A 12,906-nucleotide genomic window follows, 5' to 3' on the forward strand; every position below is an offset into this window, starting at 1 on the left:
ACACACACACACACACACACACACACACACACATTACATAAATGTTTTTTTTTTTAAAAAGGTGACAGTAACAAGCTAGGCAAATCTCTGAACATTTGAGAGAGCCCCAGACCAGCCAGGGCTACATAATGAGACCCTATCTTTTAAAAAAGTATGTATTCATTCATTCATTCATTCATTCGCTTATTTAGTATGTATAGGTGTTTTGCCTGCATACACGGTTGTGCACCATTTGCATTCCTGATGCCCATGGAGGCCAGAAGAAGACTTCAGATCCCCTAGACCTGGGGTTACAGATGGCTGAGTGCTGCCATGCAGATGCTTGGAATTGAACTCGGGTCCTCTGGAAGAGCGGCCAGCGCTCGTAACTTCAAGGCCACATTTGGCTACTTAGTAAGGAAGGAAAAAGAGTAATGAAGAAGGGGGCTGGAGAGATGGCTCAGTGGTTAAGAGCACTGACTGCTCTTCTAGAGGTCCTGAGTTCAATTCCCAGCAAACACATGGTGGCTCACAACCATCTATAATGTGATCTGATGCCCTCTACTGGCCTCCAGGGGTACAAGCAGGCAGAGAAATGTATACATAATAAATAAATAAATCTTAAAAAAAAAAAAAAAAGAGTAATGAAGAAAAGGAGACCCAAGGAATGATGTTCCCGGATGTTAGTCTACTCATGGTATATGACAATACTTCAAACTCAGTAATTAATAAAACAAAAACAAAAACAAAACAACAACAACAACAAAAAACCAGACATGTATAGCTCATTGTGATATAGGAAAAGGAGTCTGGCTGTAATGGCAGGCAGGTGTAGGGCATCGACAAACAGGAAGACTACTGGACACCTTATGGTAACAGGCAGCCAGCTGCACTTTTTATAAGTGGGCAGAAAAACAGGTAGCTACAGGCCACTGCTAAGACCAGTGACCATCAAGGCGACCATCCACAAACCTCCAGAATAGCTTATTGTAATGTTAACACACAGTGAAAACTCTGCTCAGAGGAGGAGCTGGAACATGTAAATGCAGGCCCATTGTGAGCAATATTAAAAAACGGCACACACGAGAATTCAAAACCTTTCCTGGAAAAAGCATGAATACTTCATCCCTTTGCAATGAAGTGAAAACTCTATCTTTGTTCCTGGCTACTCCGCCCTCACGAGGGCACCTTGTGTTTCTTTTCATCTCATGGCTACTCTACTTCTGGGGCAGCCCTACTGCACTTCTTTTCTGCAATAAACTTTTCCTTTTCCTTTACTTCAAGACTAGTTTGTATCTAATTTCCAATCTGTGAGGAGCCTCATAGCCAGAAAACAGCTCTAGCAAATGACAAATTCATTGGGCGTGGTGGCGCGCACCTTTAATCCCAGCACTAGGAAGACAGAGGCAGGTGGATCTCTGTGAGTTCAAGGCCAACCTGGTATATATACAAAGAGAGTCCAGGACAGCCAGGGGGGTGGGGGGAAGCAAATGAGAAGTTCCACATCAAAGCACCAGCATATTCAATGTCTGGGAAAGGCTGGATCTCTGCTTCTAAGATAGTTCTTGAAGCATCCTTTGGGGACAGAAGGGGCCAGGGTTCCGATGCGGTAGTCAGACATGTATGGCAGGTGTGGAGCCCACTAAAGACAGGCCTCCCCTGCATCAACTTTGAACCCCACCTACTGTTTCCCTTGAAAGACCACCAAGGACATCTCTCCTTAAGATTTTAAAAAGTGGAGTTATCATGGCTGAGCCTATTAAAGGAAAGCTACAATATTCTGGTAAAAAAACAAACTAGAATATGACTTCTAGTTCACCCTGGGTGAAAAAATGCTGCCCAAATCATTACATACTCTTGTCCCCAATCTTAAGAGTTAGCCCAGCTCGGGGCTAGAGAGTGGGATCTGTGGTTATCTATCAGGGGACCCAGGGTTCAATTCGCAGCACCCACACAGCAGCTCACAGTTCTCTGATGACTCCTTACCTCCATGGGTACTGTACACAGATGGCACACAGACATATATGCCAAAGCACCCATACACATAAAAAGGATGACATATAATGTAAAGAGAGCATTAACCCAGCTGGACCTGTCAGTCATCTGAGCAGGAGACCATTCCTTAGGGTAGCAGGTTAATGTGAAGACAAGCTAAGAAGAAAGAATAATTATTATTTTTTTCTTCTTCCTTTTTTTTTTTTTTTAAATTCAAGATAGGGTTTCTCTGTGTACCCCTGGCTATCCTGGAACCTGCTTTGCAGATCAGGCTGGCAACAAAACAGAGCTTGGCTTGCCTCTGTCTCCCGAATGCTGGAATTAAAGGGGTGTGCCACCATGCCTGGAAATAATTATATTCTTAATGAAGTAATGTATGTGCACATCTCTAGAGCCTTTCCTTGCATATCTTCACTGTTTCATCCCCCACCTCCACGTATCTCTAGCCAATAGCCATGTGGATGATATAAATCATGCTAAGCGTGCCTTCCGGGCACCATCACTCACAATTTCCCTCACTATTGCCATCTGTTTAGAGCCGGAGAGACCTTGAACTAAATTAAGGAAGGAAGGAAGACAAGCAGAGCAGCTTAGTAGAACTGGACGTAGACTTCTGGCACCAGCTCTGCCCTGAGCAGGTGTGCTTCCGCATGGCTGGGTATAATTCCAGGGCCTCCAGGTAGCTGCTGTGCAGTGGGGCAGAGGCACTACTGAAGCTTTAAACCAGGGTTAGCTGTTTTAACAACTTATTTCTGAGGAGCTTGATGTCCCACCAAACAGAGGGTAATAGACCTGTCAGGTCTCGGCCCACTGTCTTCACGTGAGGCTGCAGGGTCTATACTGTGGAGGGCTTTTTCTATGTCCTCCTGAGGCAGGAGAGAAAGGCAGGGACACATGGGGCACATGAAGCGGCTCCCATGCAGAGCTCTGATTACAGTCCGCTGCACAATCAGCATTTGCTATGAAGGTTGCTCGTACAGAAATACTATTTCCTTCATGTGCAGACATTTTCATTTCAAGGTAACAATAAATTAGGCTTAAAACGTGAATGTATATGATCTCGGGTGGGTCCCCTTTCCATTCCCCAGATACTGCCCGAGAACCTCAAATGAAACTGTTTCCTGTATTTCTGTGGGCTGGGATTTTCTCTCTAATCACCCAGTGGTAAATCACTAACTTCAAATCCCACAAACACTGTGTCTAACTACTGTAAAATCCAGGAGCTGCTAATCACAGAAAATCGCTGAACATACTGTCCAATATGCCTTTCTTTATTCTGCACACCTCTCTCCTGACCTGATGCTTACACCTATCTTAGAATATCTTTAATAACAGAGCTGGAGAGAAGGCTCTGGTTAAGAGCAGTTACTGCTCAGAGGACTCGGGTCTGACACCCAGGATCCTACATGGTCACTCACAACAACCTGTTAACTAGTTTCTGGAGATTCCATGCCCTCTTCCAACCTCCACAGGCACTGCTTGCATGTGATGCACAAACATACATGCATGAAAAACATCTATCTACACAAAATTAAATCAATATACAATATCTTTAATAAAATCTCCAATTCTGTTTCTTGAGCTGGGTAGGCCTGAAATTCTTTTCAGTGTGGAAGCCACAGACTCAGGTTTAGCCAGAGTGAAGTCCTTAAAACTCCAGGGGCCCTGCTGAGGGTGCTAAGGGTGGTGGCCCTATTGTGGGTGGCCCCTTTACCATAGCTCCCCCAAGCATTCTAATGAGGTCTCTTCAGAGGCCATAACCCTGGAATAGTCCTCTCTGGTCCCTGAGGCTCCCTGAAGGGTTCTTTGAAATCTAAGTGTTCTGTCTTCTGGTGGAGACGGACACATGGACACCGCTGCCGAGATCCCCCAAACACATGCTCTCCTCACTCTGCCCTTCCCTCCGGCTCTGTGACACATGATAGAAAGGCAGCACATACGATCCTGGAATGCCTCCAGATCTGTTCTCCTGTTGTGGTAATTAGCAGCACCAGGTTTTTATATAAAACCACTCAGCATTTTATACCCAGTATCAAGAGGTCATTTGGGGCATATCTTAGTGCTGTGTTCAGACAATCTTTTTAATTCTTCAGATTTAAACTATGGCCAGTAGGGTGGTGTTTCAGACCTGCACTCACAGCACCCTGAAGGCTGGAGCAATTGGCTGGCCAGGGCTACACAGAACCTCCTCCAACCTCCACCCCTCAACCAACAAAGCACTAAAGTCTGTAAGAAAATAAGCCAAGCATCATGAGGCTCAAATCTTCCAAATCCTTTAAAAAAAAATAAAAATAAATAAATTTTATTTTCAAGGCAGGGTTTCTCTATGTAGCCTTGGCTGCCCAGGACTCACTTTTATAGACCAGGCTGGCCTTGAACTCATAGCAATCTGCCTTCCTCTGCCTCCCAAGTGCTGGGATTACTGGCATGTGCCACCACGGCCCGGTTTTTCATATCCTTAAATTTTTGTTTCCCTCTGATTATAAATTCAATATATAACTCTTTCTTCTCAAATATTGGCCAGAAACGACAAGTAATACACCACCCCTGCGTATGTTATACTTTATTTCACTACTCGTAAGTTCTTCCTCTACACAACACCAGGGCTTATAGACTTTAGCCAAGTTCTTTGCCTCTCTGTAATAGGATAGCCTTTCTTTCACTTTCCAGTGATCTTCCCTCACTTCCATGAGGAGCCTTATCAGAATGTTTTCCACCAAGCACCCAGGAGGCTGCAGAAGGAAAATTAGGAGCTCAGTCATTCTGCAAGTACAGGCATACTCTAAAGGCACTGTTTGCATAAAAATTAAATTTTTAGTTACTATTTAATTTTAGTACTTACATAATTCCATTTCAAAGTACAGGCTTTAGCTAAGAGTGTTATCTCATCTGTATCGACTATAGTGGCTAAACCCCTGTCGGATGGGGACAACTTATCTGAGTCTGAGTCTCTATGGGGTGGAAGCTGGATTACATTCTTCAATGCTTACAGTAGATCATGTTTCATCTTTAACTCGAATTCTACAGATGATTAACAGTCTTCAACCGACAAAAAGAAATGTCATGTTTATAATACCTTAAAGACTTGCTGAAACCAGAAAGAATTAAAAGACAGTTCTACCTAAACTCTGAAGTCACATAGTCCACAGAATGCTCCGTGTGACAGACAACATTTACCAGTACTGCTCTATAAATGAAAAGATATAAGCACTGACAGTGAAGAATTATTCTTTAACATTTCAGTAGAGTCCCTTTGAAATGGCTCAGCGGGCACAGGCATCTGTCACCAAGCCTGACCACCTGAATTCTGAGCCCCAGAAACTGCAGTGGAGAGAGCTGACTCCTGCAAGGTGTCCTCTGACCTCTACACATGCCCTGTGTTTACACATGCTGTGTGTTTACACGCACATGTATACATACAAGTAAATGAATAATTTAAAATTAAAAATGTTTGTTTAAGATTTTAAATTACACGGGCTGGAGAGATGGCTCAGTGGTTAAGAGAGTTGTCTGTTCTTCCAAAGGATCTGGGTTCAATTCCTAGCACCCACATGGCAGCCCACAACTGTCTGTAACTCCAGTTCTAAGGGATCTGACACTCTCACACCAATCTACATAAAATTAAATAAAATTAAAAACAAAAGATTTTAGGCCGGGTAGTAGTGCCTTTAATCCCAGGACTCGGGAGGCAGAGGCAGGAGGATCTCTGTGAGTTCTGTGGCCAGCCTGGTCTACAAAGCAAGTCCAGGACAGCCAAAGCTACACAGAGAAACCCTTCTCAAGGAAAAAAAATTTTTTTATTAGGTATAAGTTTTTTATTTTGTTTTTTAACAGTAGGCATTTTACATGTATGGGTATTTTGCCTGCATGTATGTCTGGGCACCACTTACAGACCTGGTGCCATGGAGGCCACAAGAGGTATTAGGTCTCCTGAAACTATTATAGACAGTTGTGAGCTCCATGTAGGCGTTAGAATCAAAGCAGGATTCCTGTGGAGGAGCAGCCAGTGCTCTTAAGTACTGAGCCATCTCTCTAGCCCCCTATAGTAGGCCTTTTGAGACAGTCCTCTCGACTTCAAATGTACTAAGATGCTCCTGCCTCAGCTTCCTGAGTACAGGGCTAATAGGCAGGAAGCAGCTAGTTGGCCAAAGTAATTTAATGCAATTCTGATTATAAACAAGGTTTCCATATTTCAAGCTCTAACAGAATTAATAAATGCCTTTAGAGGAAAAAAACCCACATATTTATCTTTCATCTATTATTTTTAGGGTAAAGGATTTTTTTAATGACTTATTTATTTATTATACAGTGTTCTGCCTGCGTGTACTCCTGCATGCCAGAAGAGGGTACTGGATCTCATTGTATCATTGTAGATGGTTGTTGGCCACCATGTGGTAGCTGGGAATTGAACTCAGGACCTTTGGAAGAGCAGCCAGTGCTCTTAACCTCTGAGCTATCACTCCAGGCCCTGGGTGAAGGACTAAAATGTTAGCCAGGAAGTGGTGGCACATGCCTTTAATCCCAGCATTTGGGAGGCAGAAGCAGACAGATCTCTCTGAGTTTGAGGCCAGCCTGGTCTACAAAGCAAGTTCCAGGACAGCCAAGGCGACACACAGAGAAACCTTGTCTTGGAATGTTGCTTCCCTGGCTATTCATCCCCAGCCCTTCCTCTCTTCTTGTTCTCACTCCCTCTCTACCTGACCCTCTCTCTCCATCCTCTCTTCTTGTTCTCTCTCTCCAGACAGGGCCTCACTATGTAGTTCCCTGGATCGCTTGCAAATCACTAAGTAGACAGGTTATCCTGGAACTTGTGGTGATCCTCCTGCCTCTGGCTCCCAAAATGTGAAGTTCAAGCATGAGCTTACCTACAATAATATTTTAATAGAAAAAACTAAGATTTATAGTTCCAGGTATAAGTTCAACTGTTTAGTTATACTTTCAATTTACATGAGAACACATGGCTTCCACAAAAGTTATTATTTTTTTAAAAGATGTACTTATTTTTTATTTATTGCATTTGAGTGCTTTATCTGCAGAAGAGGGTATCAGATTACATTATAGATAGCTGTGAACCACCATGTGGTTGCTGGGAATTAACTCAGGACCTCTGGAAGAGCAGGCAGCGCTCTTAACCACTGAGCCATCTCTCCAGCCCACAAAAGTTATTTTATAGATAAAAGAAAGCAGAAGACAGATTGACCAAATATCTTCAGCTCTATAAATTAGTCTTGCCTAAGCAAAGTGTCAATTCTGAGATTTGATAATTCTCTTACCATTTGGGGTCCAACATTCACATTTATTGGCCCTAAGGTTTTTGGTAAAATCTTTGTTGGTGAGTTGGTGCTGGAAACTGGATATGCAACAAGTGAGATGTTACCTGAAATGACAGCAGAAGAAAGACGTCAGTGCCTGCAGTTCATACACATGCCAACGGGCCTACCCCACTAACATTTAGAAACATACTGTACCTGGGGTAGCTGTGCACACTCTCTCTGTGTAGCACTGGTTATCTGGAACTCACTCTGTAGACCAGGCTGGCCTCAGACTGACAGATCCACTTATTTCTGCCTTTAGTGCTGGGATTAAAACACAGTAGTGACACAAGCCTTTAATCCCAGCACCTGGGAGGCAAAGGCAGGTGGCTCTCTGAGTTCCAGGCCAGCCTGGTCTACAGAGTGAGTTTCAGGACAGCCAGGGCTACACACAGAGAAGCCTGGTCTGGAAAATACAAAAAAAAATACAAATAAACCAAACCAAGAAAACCAAGAGGTCTTAATTAAAAATACACACTAACCTCTTTGTTGAAGTAAATATAATCAGTTCTTTTAAATAATCGTATTTGTATTTAACAGGAAATTTATAAACTAGTTTGTCTACTTAACAGCAACAAAAAGTTGCAGCATCATAAAACAAGTGTTTTATCCAGGTACTTTACATTTTTTTTCTGTGATGCTGCTATTGTACCAAAAACTGTTTCTTTTGTTACTTGTTTTTTAAACTTAGCCACGTTAAAGAAAGTCTGTTTATGGCCAGTTTGCCTCAAATTCATTCCAAGTTGTGTATTTGTTTTGCAATAAAAAATTAAACAAAACCAAATAGATCTTTATTACATGTATAGAATATAAAAATGTATGAAGTATAATATTAACATAAAATAAGTAAATTTATAGTATGTAGTATAAGTATATATATAGTATATAGTAAAATTACATAGTATAGTATAGTATATATAGTATACTATATATAGTATAGTATATAAAGTATAAAATATAGTATATTTATAATAAAACTTAGGGCTTTATTAGCACATATTAATTACATATAATGAGTTTCATTATATCTTCTTACATGTACATACTGTACATGTACATACATGTACATACATGTACATACATGATCATTCCTCCGACTACTACTACAGACTCCCTATTTCATTCCGCCCCTAGGGGGGTGATCCAATGAGTTTCATCATAGCTGAGAGGCTAGGAGCATGGGCACCTAACCAGAGTTCGGCCACTGAAGAAAAACATCTCTACCTCCTCCAATAACCTTCAATAACCTGCAGACCCTCGGGCAGGGGCACACTAATGAGTCCCTCTCCTACTCCACGATGAGATGCTGACGGGCCCCACCTCGTGCGAGTCTTATGTAGCTAATAATAGCTGCAGCGCGTTCAAGAGTGTCGTAGCTATGTCACACCCAGAAGACAACATTCCCCAACACTCTGCTCCAACCTCTGGCTCTTATACTCTTTCTATTCCTTCTAAAATGTTCCCTGAGTACCAGAGGGATGTAGGCGCTCCATTTATAGATGGAGGTTACTTGTTCTCCGCATTTTGACAAATTATGAGTGTCTGCAGTTACTCTTACTACAGCGGAAGCTCATGTTTACGGAATGCCAAATGGATAGATGTGGAGTATTTTCAATATTAAAGAAAATATGTAACTAGTGGCCCTTTGGCTGTTGTTTTGAGATGCTGTGAGGAAAGCAGAAGGTTCACATGTTCTACACTAGTGTTCTCCTACTGAGCCCCACAGCGACTGACGGTCGAAGCAGGGAGGCTGGTGCGGGGATTCCAAGTGGCGTTAACATTTTAAAATTGCAAACTAGTTTAGGAAAGTCATTCCAAAATAGAAAACAAAACCAAAAACATTTCTCCAGAACAAAAACAGTCAATTAGATTCCAAATCACAATTACTGAGCTTCCTGGACTAACAGTTTCTCGGTGTTTTACCTGGGAGATAGTGACATAATCGGAAAAAGCTATCACCCGGGAGGGCTGTGAACAGAGGCCAGCTCTAAATGACGCCTGAGGGCAAAGCAGAAACCAACACTGCAGATCCAACCTAAAGACGCCTCCCACGGTGTCCCTCTGCAGATGGCCTGCCTCCTCACACTCCCAAAGCCTGATCAGACGCAGACACCAGCACACACTTTTCATCCCAGCACTCAGGACCTCTGAGCTCAAGGTCAACCTGGTCTACAATGTAAGTTCCAGGACAGCCAGGGCTACATTGGAGACCTTGTCTCAAAAAAACCGAAACCAACAGAAGCTGATCACACCCCTTAATCTCTTTCCTACTTCTCAGTCCTCAGCAGACACTTGCCAGCCATAAATCAGACCAGGTAAAATTATACCACGGCCTCTTTTGTTTGTAGATTTATTTGTACTTTCACACATACTTAGTTACTTCTCCCTCTGAACTGCAATATTCCCTGTTCCTTTTTATAAATTTAGTATTTTTTTTTTTATGTGTCTGGGTGTTGTGTCAGCATGTGTATCTGTATACTACACGCATGCCTGGTGCCTGCAGAAGCCTGCAGAAGGTGCCAGAGTCCCTGGAACGGGAGTTACAGAGAATTGTGAGCCACCATGTGGGTATGGAGAATCCAACCTAGGTGCTGAAGAGCAGCCAGCCCTTACCAGCGGAGTCACCTCTCCACTCCCCCAGTTCTCTCTGCTGTATGCATTTTCCTCAGGGATCTCACTAATGCTTAAGGTAATCCTGTAAAATAGCTTTTACCCACAAAGAAGCTGAAATTCAATTAAATTAGTACTCTGTACACTATCTCATAGATGTTCCATCTAAGAGGCTCGACACTGCGTCACCTCACCCTAAACACTTGTGCCCAGCTTGTCATCTACGTCCTGGATATCCCTCCAGGCTTCTCATAAAACCTGTTTATTTTTTACTGTTTGTGGCATAAACTTGTGAGTCAGTGGAATTGAGGATTATGAGCATTTGGTTGTTATGTGAGGTCGTTGTAAGGAAAACTTGTCAAATTTGAGTCTGGAACGTCAGAACGTCCCTGGAATAAGTTCAAAGTGAGACAGCATACAGCTCTTCATTTGGGTACATGAACACAACATGTGACTTCAGAGTCTGGGTACTTGTGTTAAGAATTGAATTGTTGGGGGCTGGAAAGATGGCTCAGCGGTTAAGAGCACTGTCTGCTCATCCAAAGGTCCTGAGTTCAATTCCCAGCAACCACATGGTGGCGCACAACCAACTATAATGAGATCTGATGCCCTCTTCTGGTGTCCAGGTGTACTCCTCAGCCAAATCTCAGTTGTGCGGGGGGGGGGGGGGGGGGAAGAAAAGAAAAGGAAGCCCTGACTCAAAATAGAGAAAATGGTGTGAGCAAATTCATGCTCACTAGTAAGAAGTTTACTATACATCATACATTTCTCTGGGCTTTTCCTCACCTGGTACTTCAACCAGCTCTTTTATTTTTTTAAACCAGGTAATTTATTTACTTGTTTAAATTACATTACTCTAGCCACTGTCCCTTTAAAAGTCTCCTGTAGTGGTGGCACTCCTGGGAGGCAGAGGCACTTTGAGCCCAGTCTGGTCTACAAAGAGAGTCCAGGGCTTGTTACATAGAGAAACTGCCTCGAAAAAACAAAATAAACAAACGTCTCCTGCATCAAAATCATATTTCTCTTTACTGGATCAGTCTCATTATCACATAAATATGCATTATTTCTTCCATCTTGAAGTCAAAACAAAAACATCCAATTTTCTTGATCATGCACAGTACTACTGTTACAAGTCAGACACTCCACCAGCCTGCCTTTCAGCGACTCGGTGTTGGCAGCTTGTGCCATTCCCTGCACTGCCAGGTGTGGTGCATACACAACACACACTCCCTTTGAGAGGTGCCTACTGACATCACTCACTCTGCTGCTCAGTCCTGCAGTCTCTCTCAAGTCTCCACTCCTGGACAGCCCTTCACACACACACACGCTGCCCCCAACAAACCTGTTGTGTTAGATCTGTTGCATGGTGTGGTGTGTAGCATCAGGATCCGCCAAGCTACTTTCTGCTGCTTAATCCTAACTGCTACAGCTACCAACTCATTCCTGCTGGCCTCCCCAGTAAATTACTCTCAAAAACTATGGACATTTGCTGTGTGCATAGCCTCCATGCTGGTTCTCTAGAACCTTCCCATTTTCCTCTTTAAAATTTCACTTAAGTAGCTCTTAACAATACCCGCTCCATGTTGCTGAATTGAGGGTCACATCTCAACTCAAGTTAACCTCTCAATAGCATTTACATGTTTTGACGGTGTTGTTTTTCTTTTCTTTTTAAAGATTTATTTATTATGCATATGAGTGCTCTATCTGCAGGCACACCTGCACACCAGAAGAGGGCCCCAGCTTTCATAATTGATGGCTGTGAGCCACCATGTGGTTACTGGGAATTGAACTCAGGACCTTTGGAACAGCAGCCAGTGCTCTTAACCTCTGAGCCACCTCTCCAGCCCCAAGGCTGCTGTTATTCATTTGGCATCTTAGCCACTCCTCTTTTAAATTTTCTCTTAGCCAACTGGCTCTTCCAGTTGTCGATGGCTGATTCTTGCCTCTGAACTGCTCTGAAGCCTCAGCTTTAGAGCTCCAAGCTCATTTGTCAACCTTCCCTTATTGGATAAACTGGTCCCAGCCTCGTGCCTTTACATACATGAAAAGTCTGACGATCTCTGGATTAAATTGCTGAACTTAGATTCAAGTACTGGTTAGCTTGTCAACTTGACACGGTTCGAGTAAGCAAGCCTCCAGCGCAGTTTCTTGATTAATTACAAAGGCGAACGGGCCCAGCACACTGCTGGGGCTGAGCTGTGTAAGAAAGCAGACTGAAAAAGCAAAGGAGAGCAAGCTGGTAAAGGGCATTCTGGTCTCTGCTTCAGCGCCTGTCTCCAGGTTCCTGCCTTGAGTTCCAACACTGACTTCCCTTCATGACGGACTGTGACCCAGACATGTAAACTAAAATAACCCCCTTTCTCCCTAAGTTGATTTTGGTCATGGTATTCATCATAGCAATAGAAAACAAACGAAGGTAATTCACATCGACAGCTGTCTCCATTTTGATGCTGAGAGTATCCGAAGAACATATTTAAAAAGCTAACTCCTGAATACTACCTCCTCATTGTACCTTCCCACTTAAATGTCCAGATAGAAAAGGTCACTGCTGAGTCCTCTCCCATGCCCCACACATAATCAACAAATAAATCCTGCTGACTAGATAGTTACAATGTATCCTAAATACAACCATTTCTCATACCCTCTACTATCACGGCTCTGATCCAATGCATCATCTCTTGTTGACTGCTGTAATAACTTGTCATTCATCTCTTGCTTTTCCACTCCATAACTCACAAGACCATTTCCATTTGAGTATGGAAGTTACCAAACACATACAGGAAATGTGGTTAGTGCAACTCAATACACGAATCTTGGGCTTAAGGTTAATTCCAACTAAAAACCTCAACCAAGCCAGGCATGGCAGTATACACCTATAAGTTCAGCACTCAGGAGGTCAAGGTACAAGGGTCAGGAGTTCAAAGTCACCCTCTGCTTCCACAACAGCCTGGGTGACAAGAAGCCCCGTCTCAAAACAAAAAGACATCCTAGCACTTAGGAGGCAGAGGCA

At 43.1% G+C, this 12,906-nt stretch overlaps 1 protein-coding gene across 12 annotated transcripts in view; it reads right to left on the reverse strand.

The window, feature by feature from the left end:
* TFDP2 (transcription factor Dp-2) overlaps positions 1-12,906 on the reverse strand; it is a 157,807-nt gene that overhangs the window by 68,748 nt on the left and 76,153 nt on the right. For 11 of the 12 annotated variants that reach the window (XM_084751772.1, XM_084751768.1, XM_084751771.1 and 8 more), the window contains one exon: positions 7,248-7,351. The exons of the other annotated variant lie outside the window; for it this stretch is intronic. In XM_084751772.1, the coding sequence (XP_084607898.1) occupies positions 7,248-7,351 (104 nt within the window). The remainder of the gene's footprint in view (positions 1-7,247; positions 7,352-12,906) is intronic. 12 annotated transcript variants of the gene reach the window in all.

The sequence above is a fragment of the Acomys minous genome, assembly GCF_964271855.1.
Source record: "Acomys minous genome assembly, chromosome: 13".
NCBI classification, from domain to species: Eukaryota; Metazoa; Chordata; class Mammalia; order Rodentia; family Muridae; genus Acomys; species Acomys minous.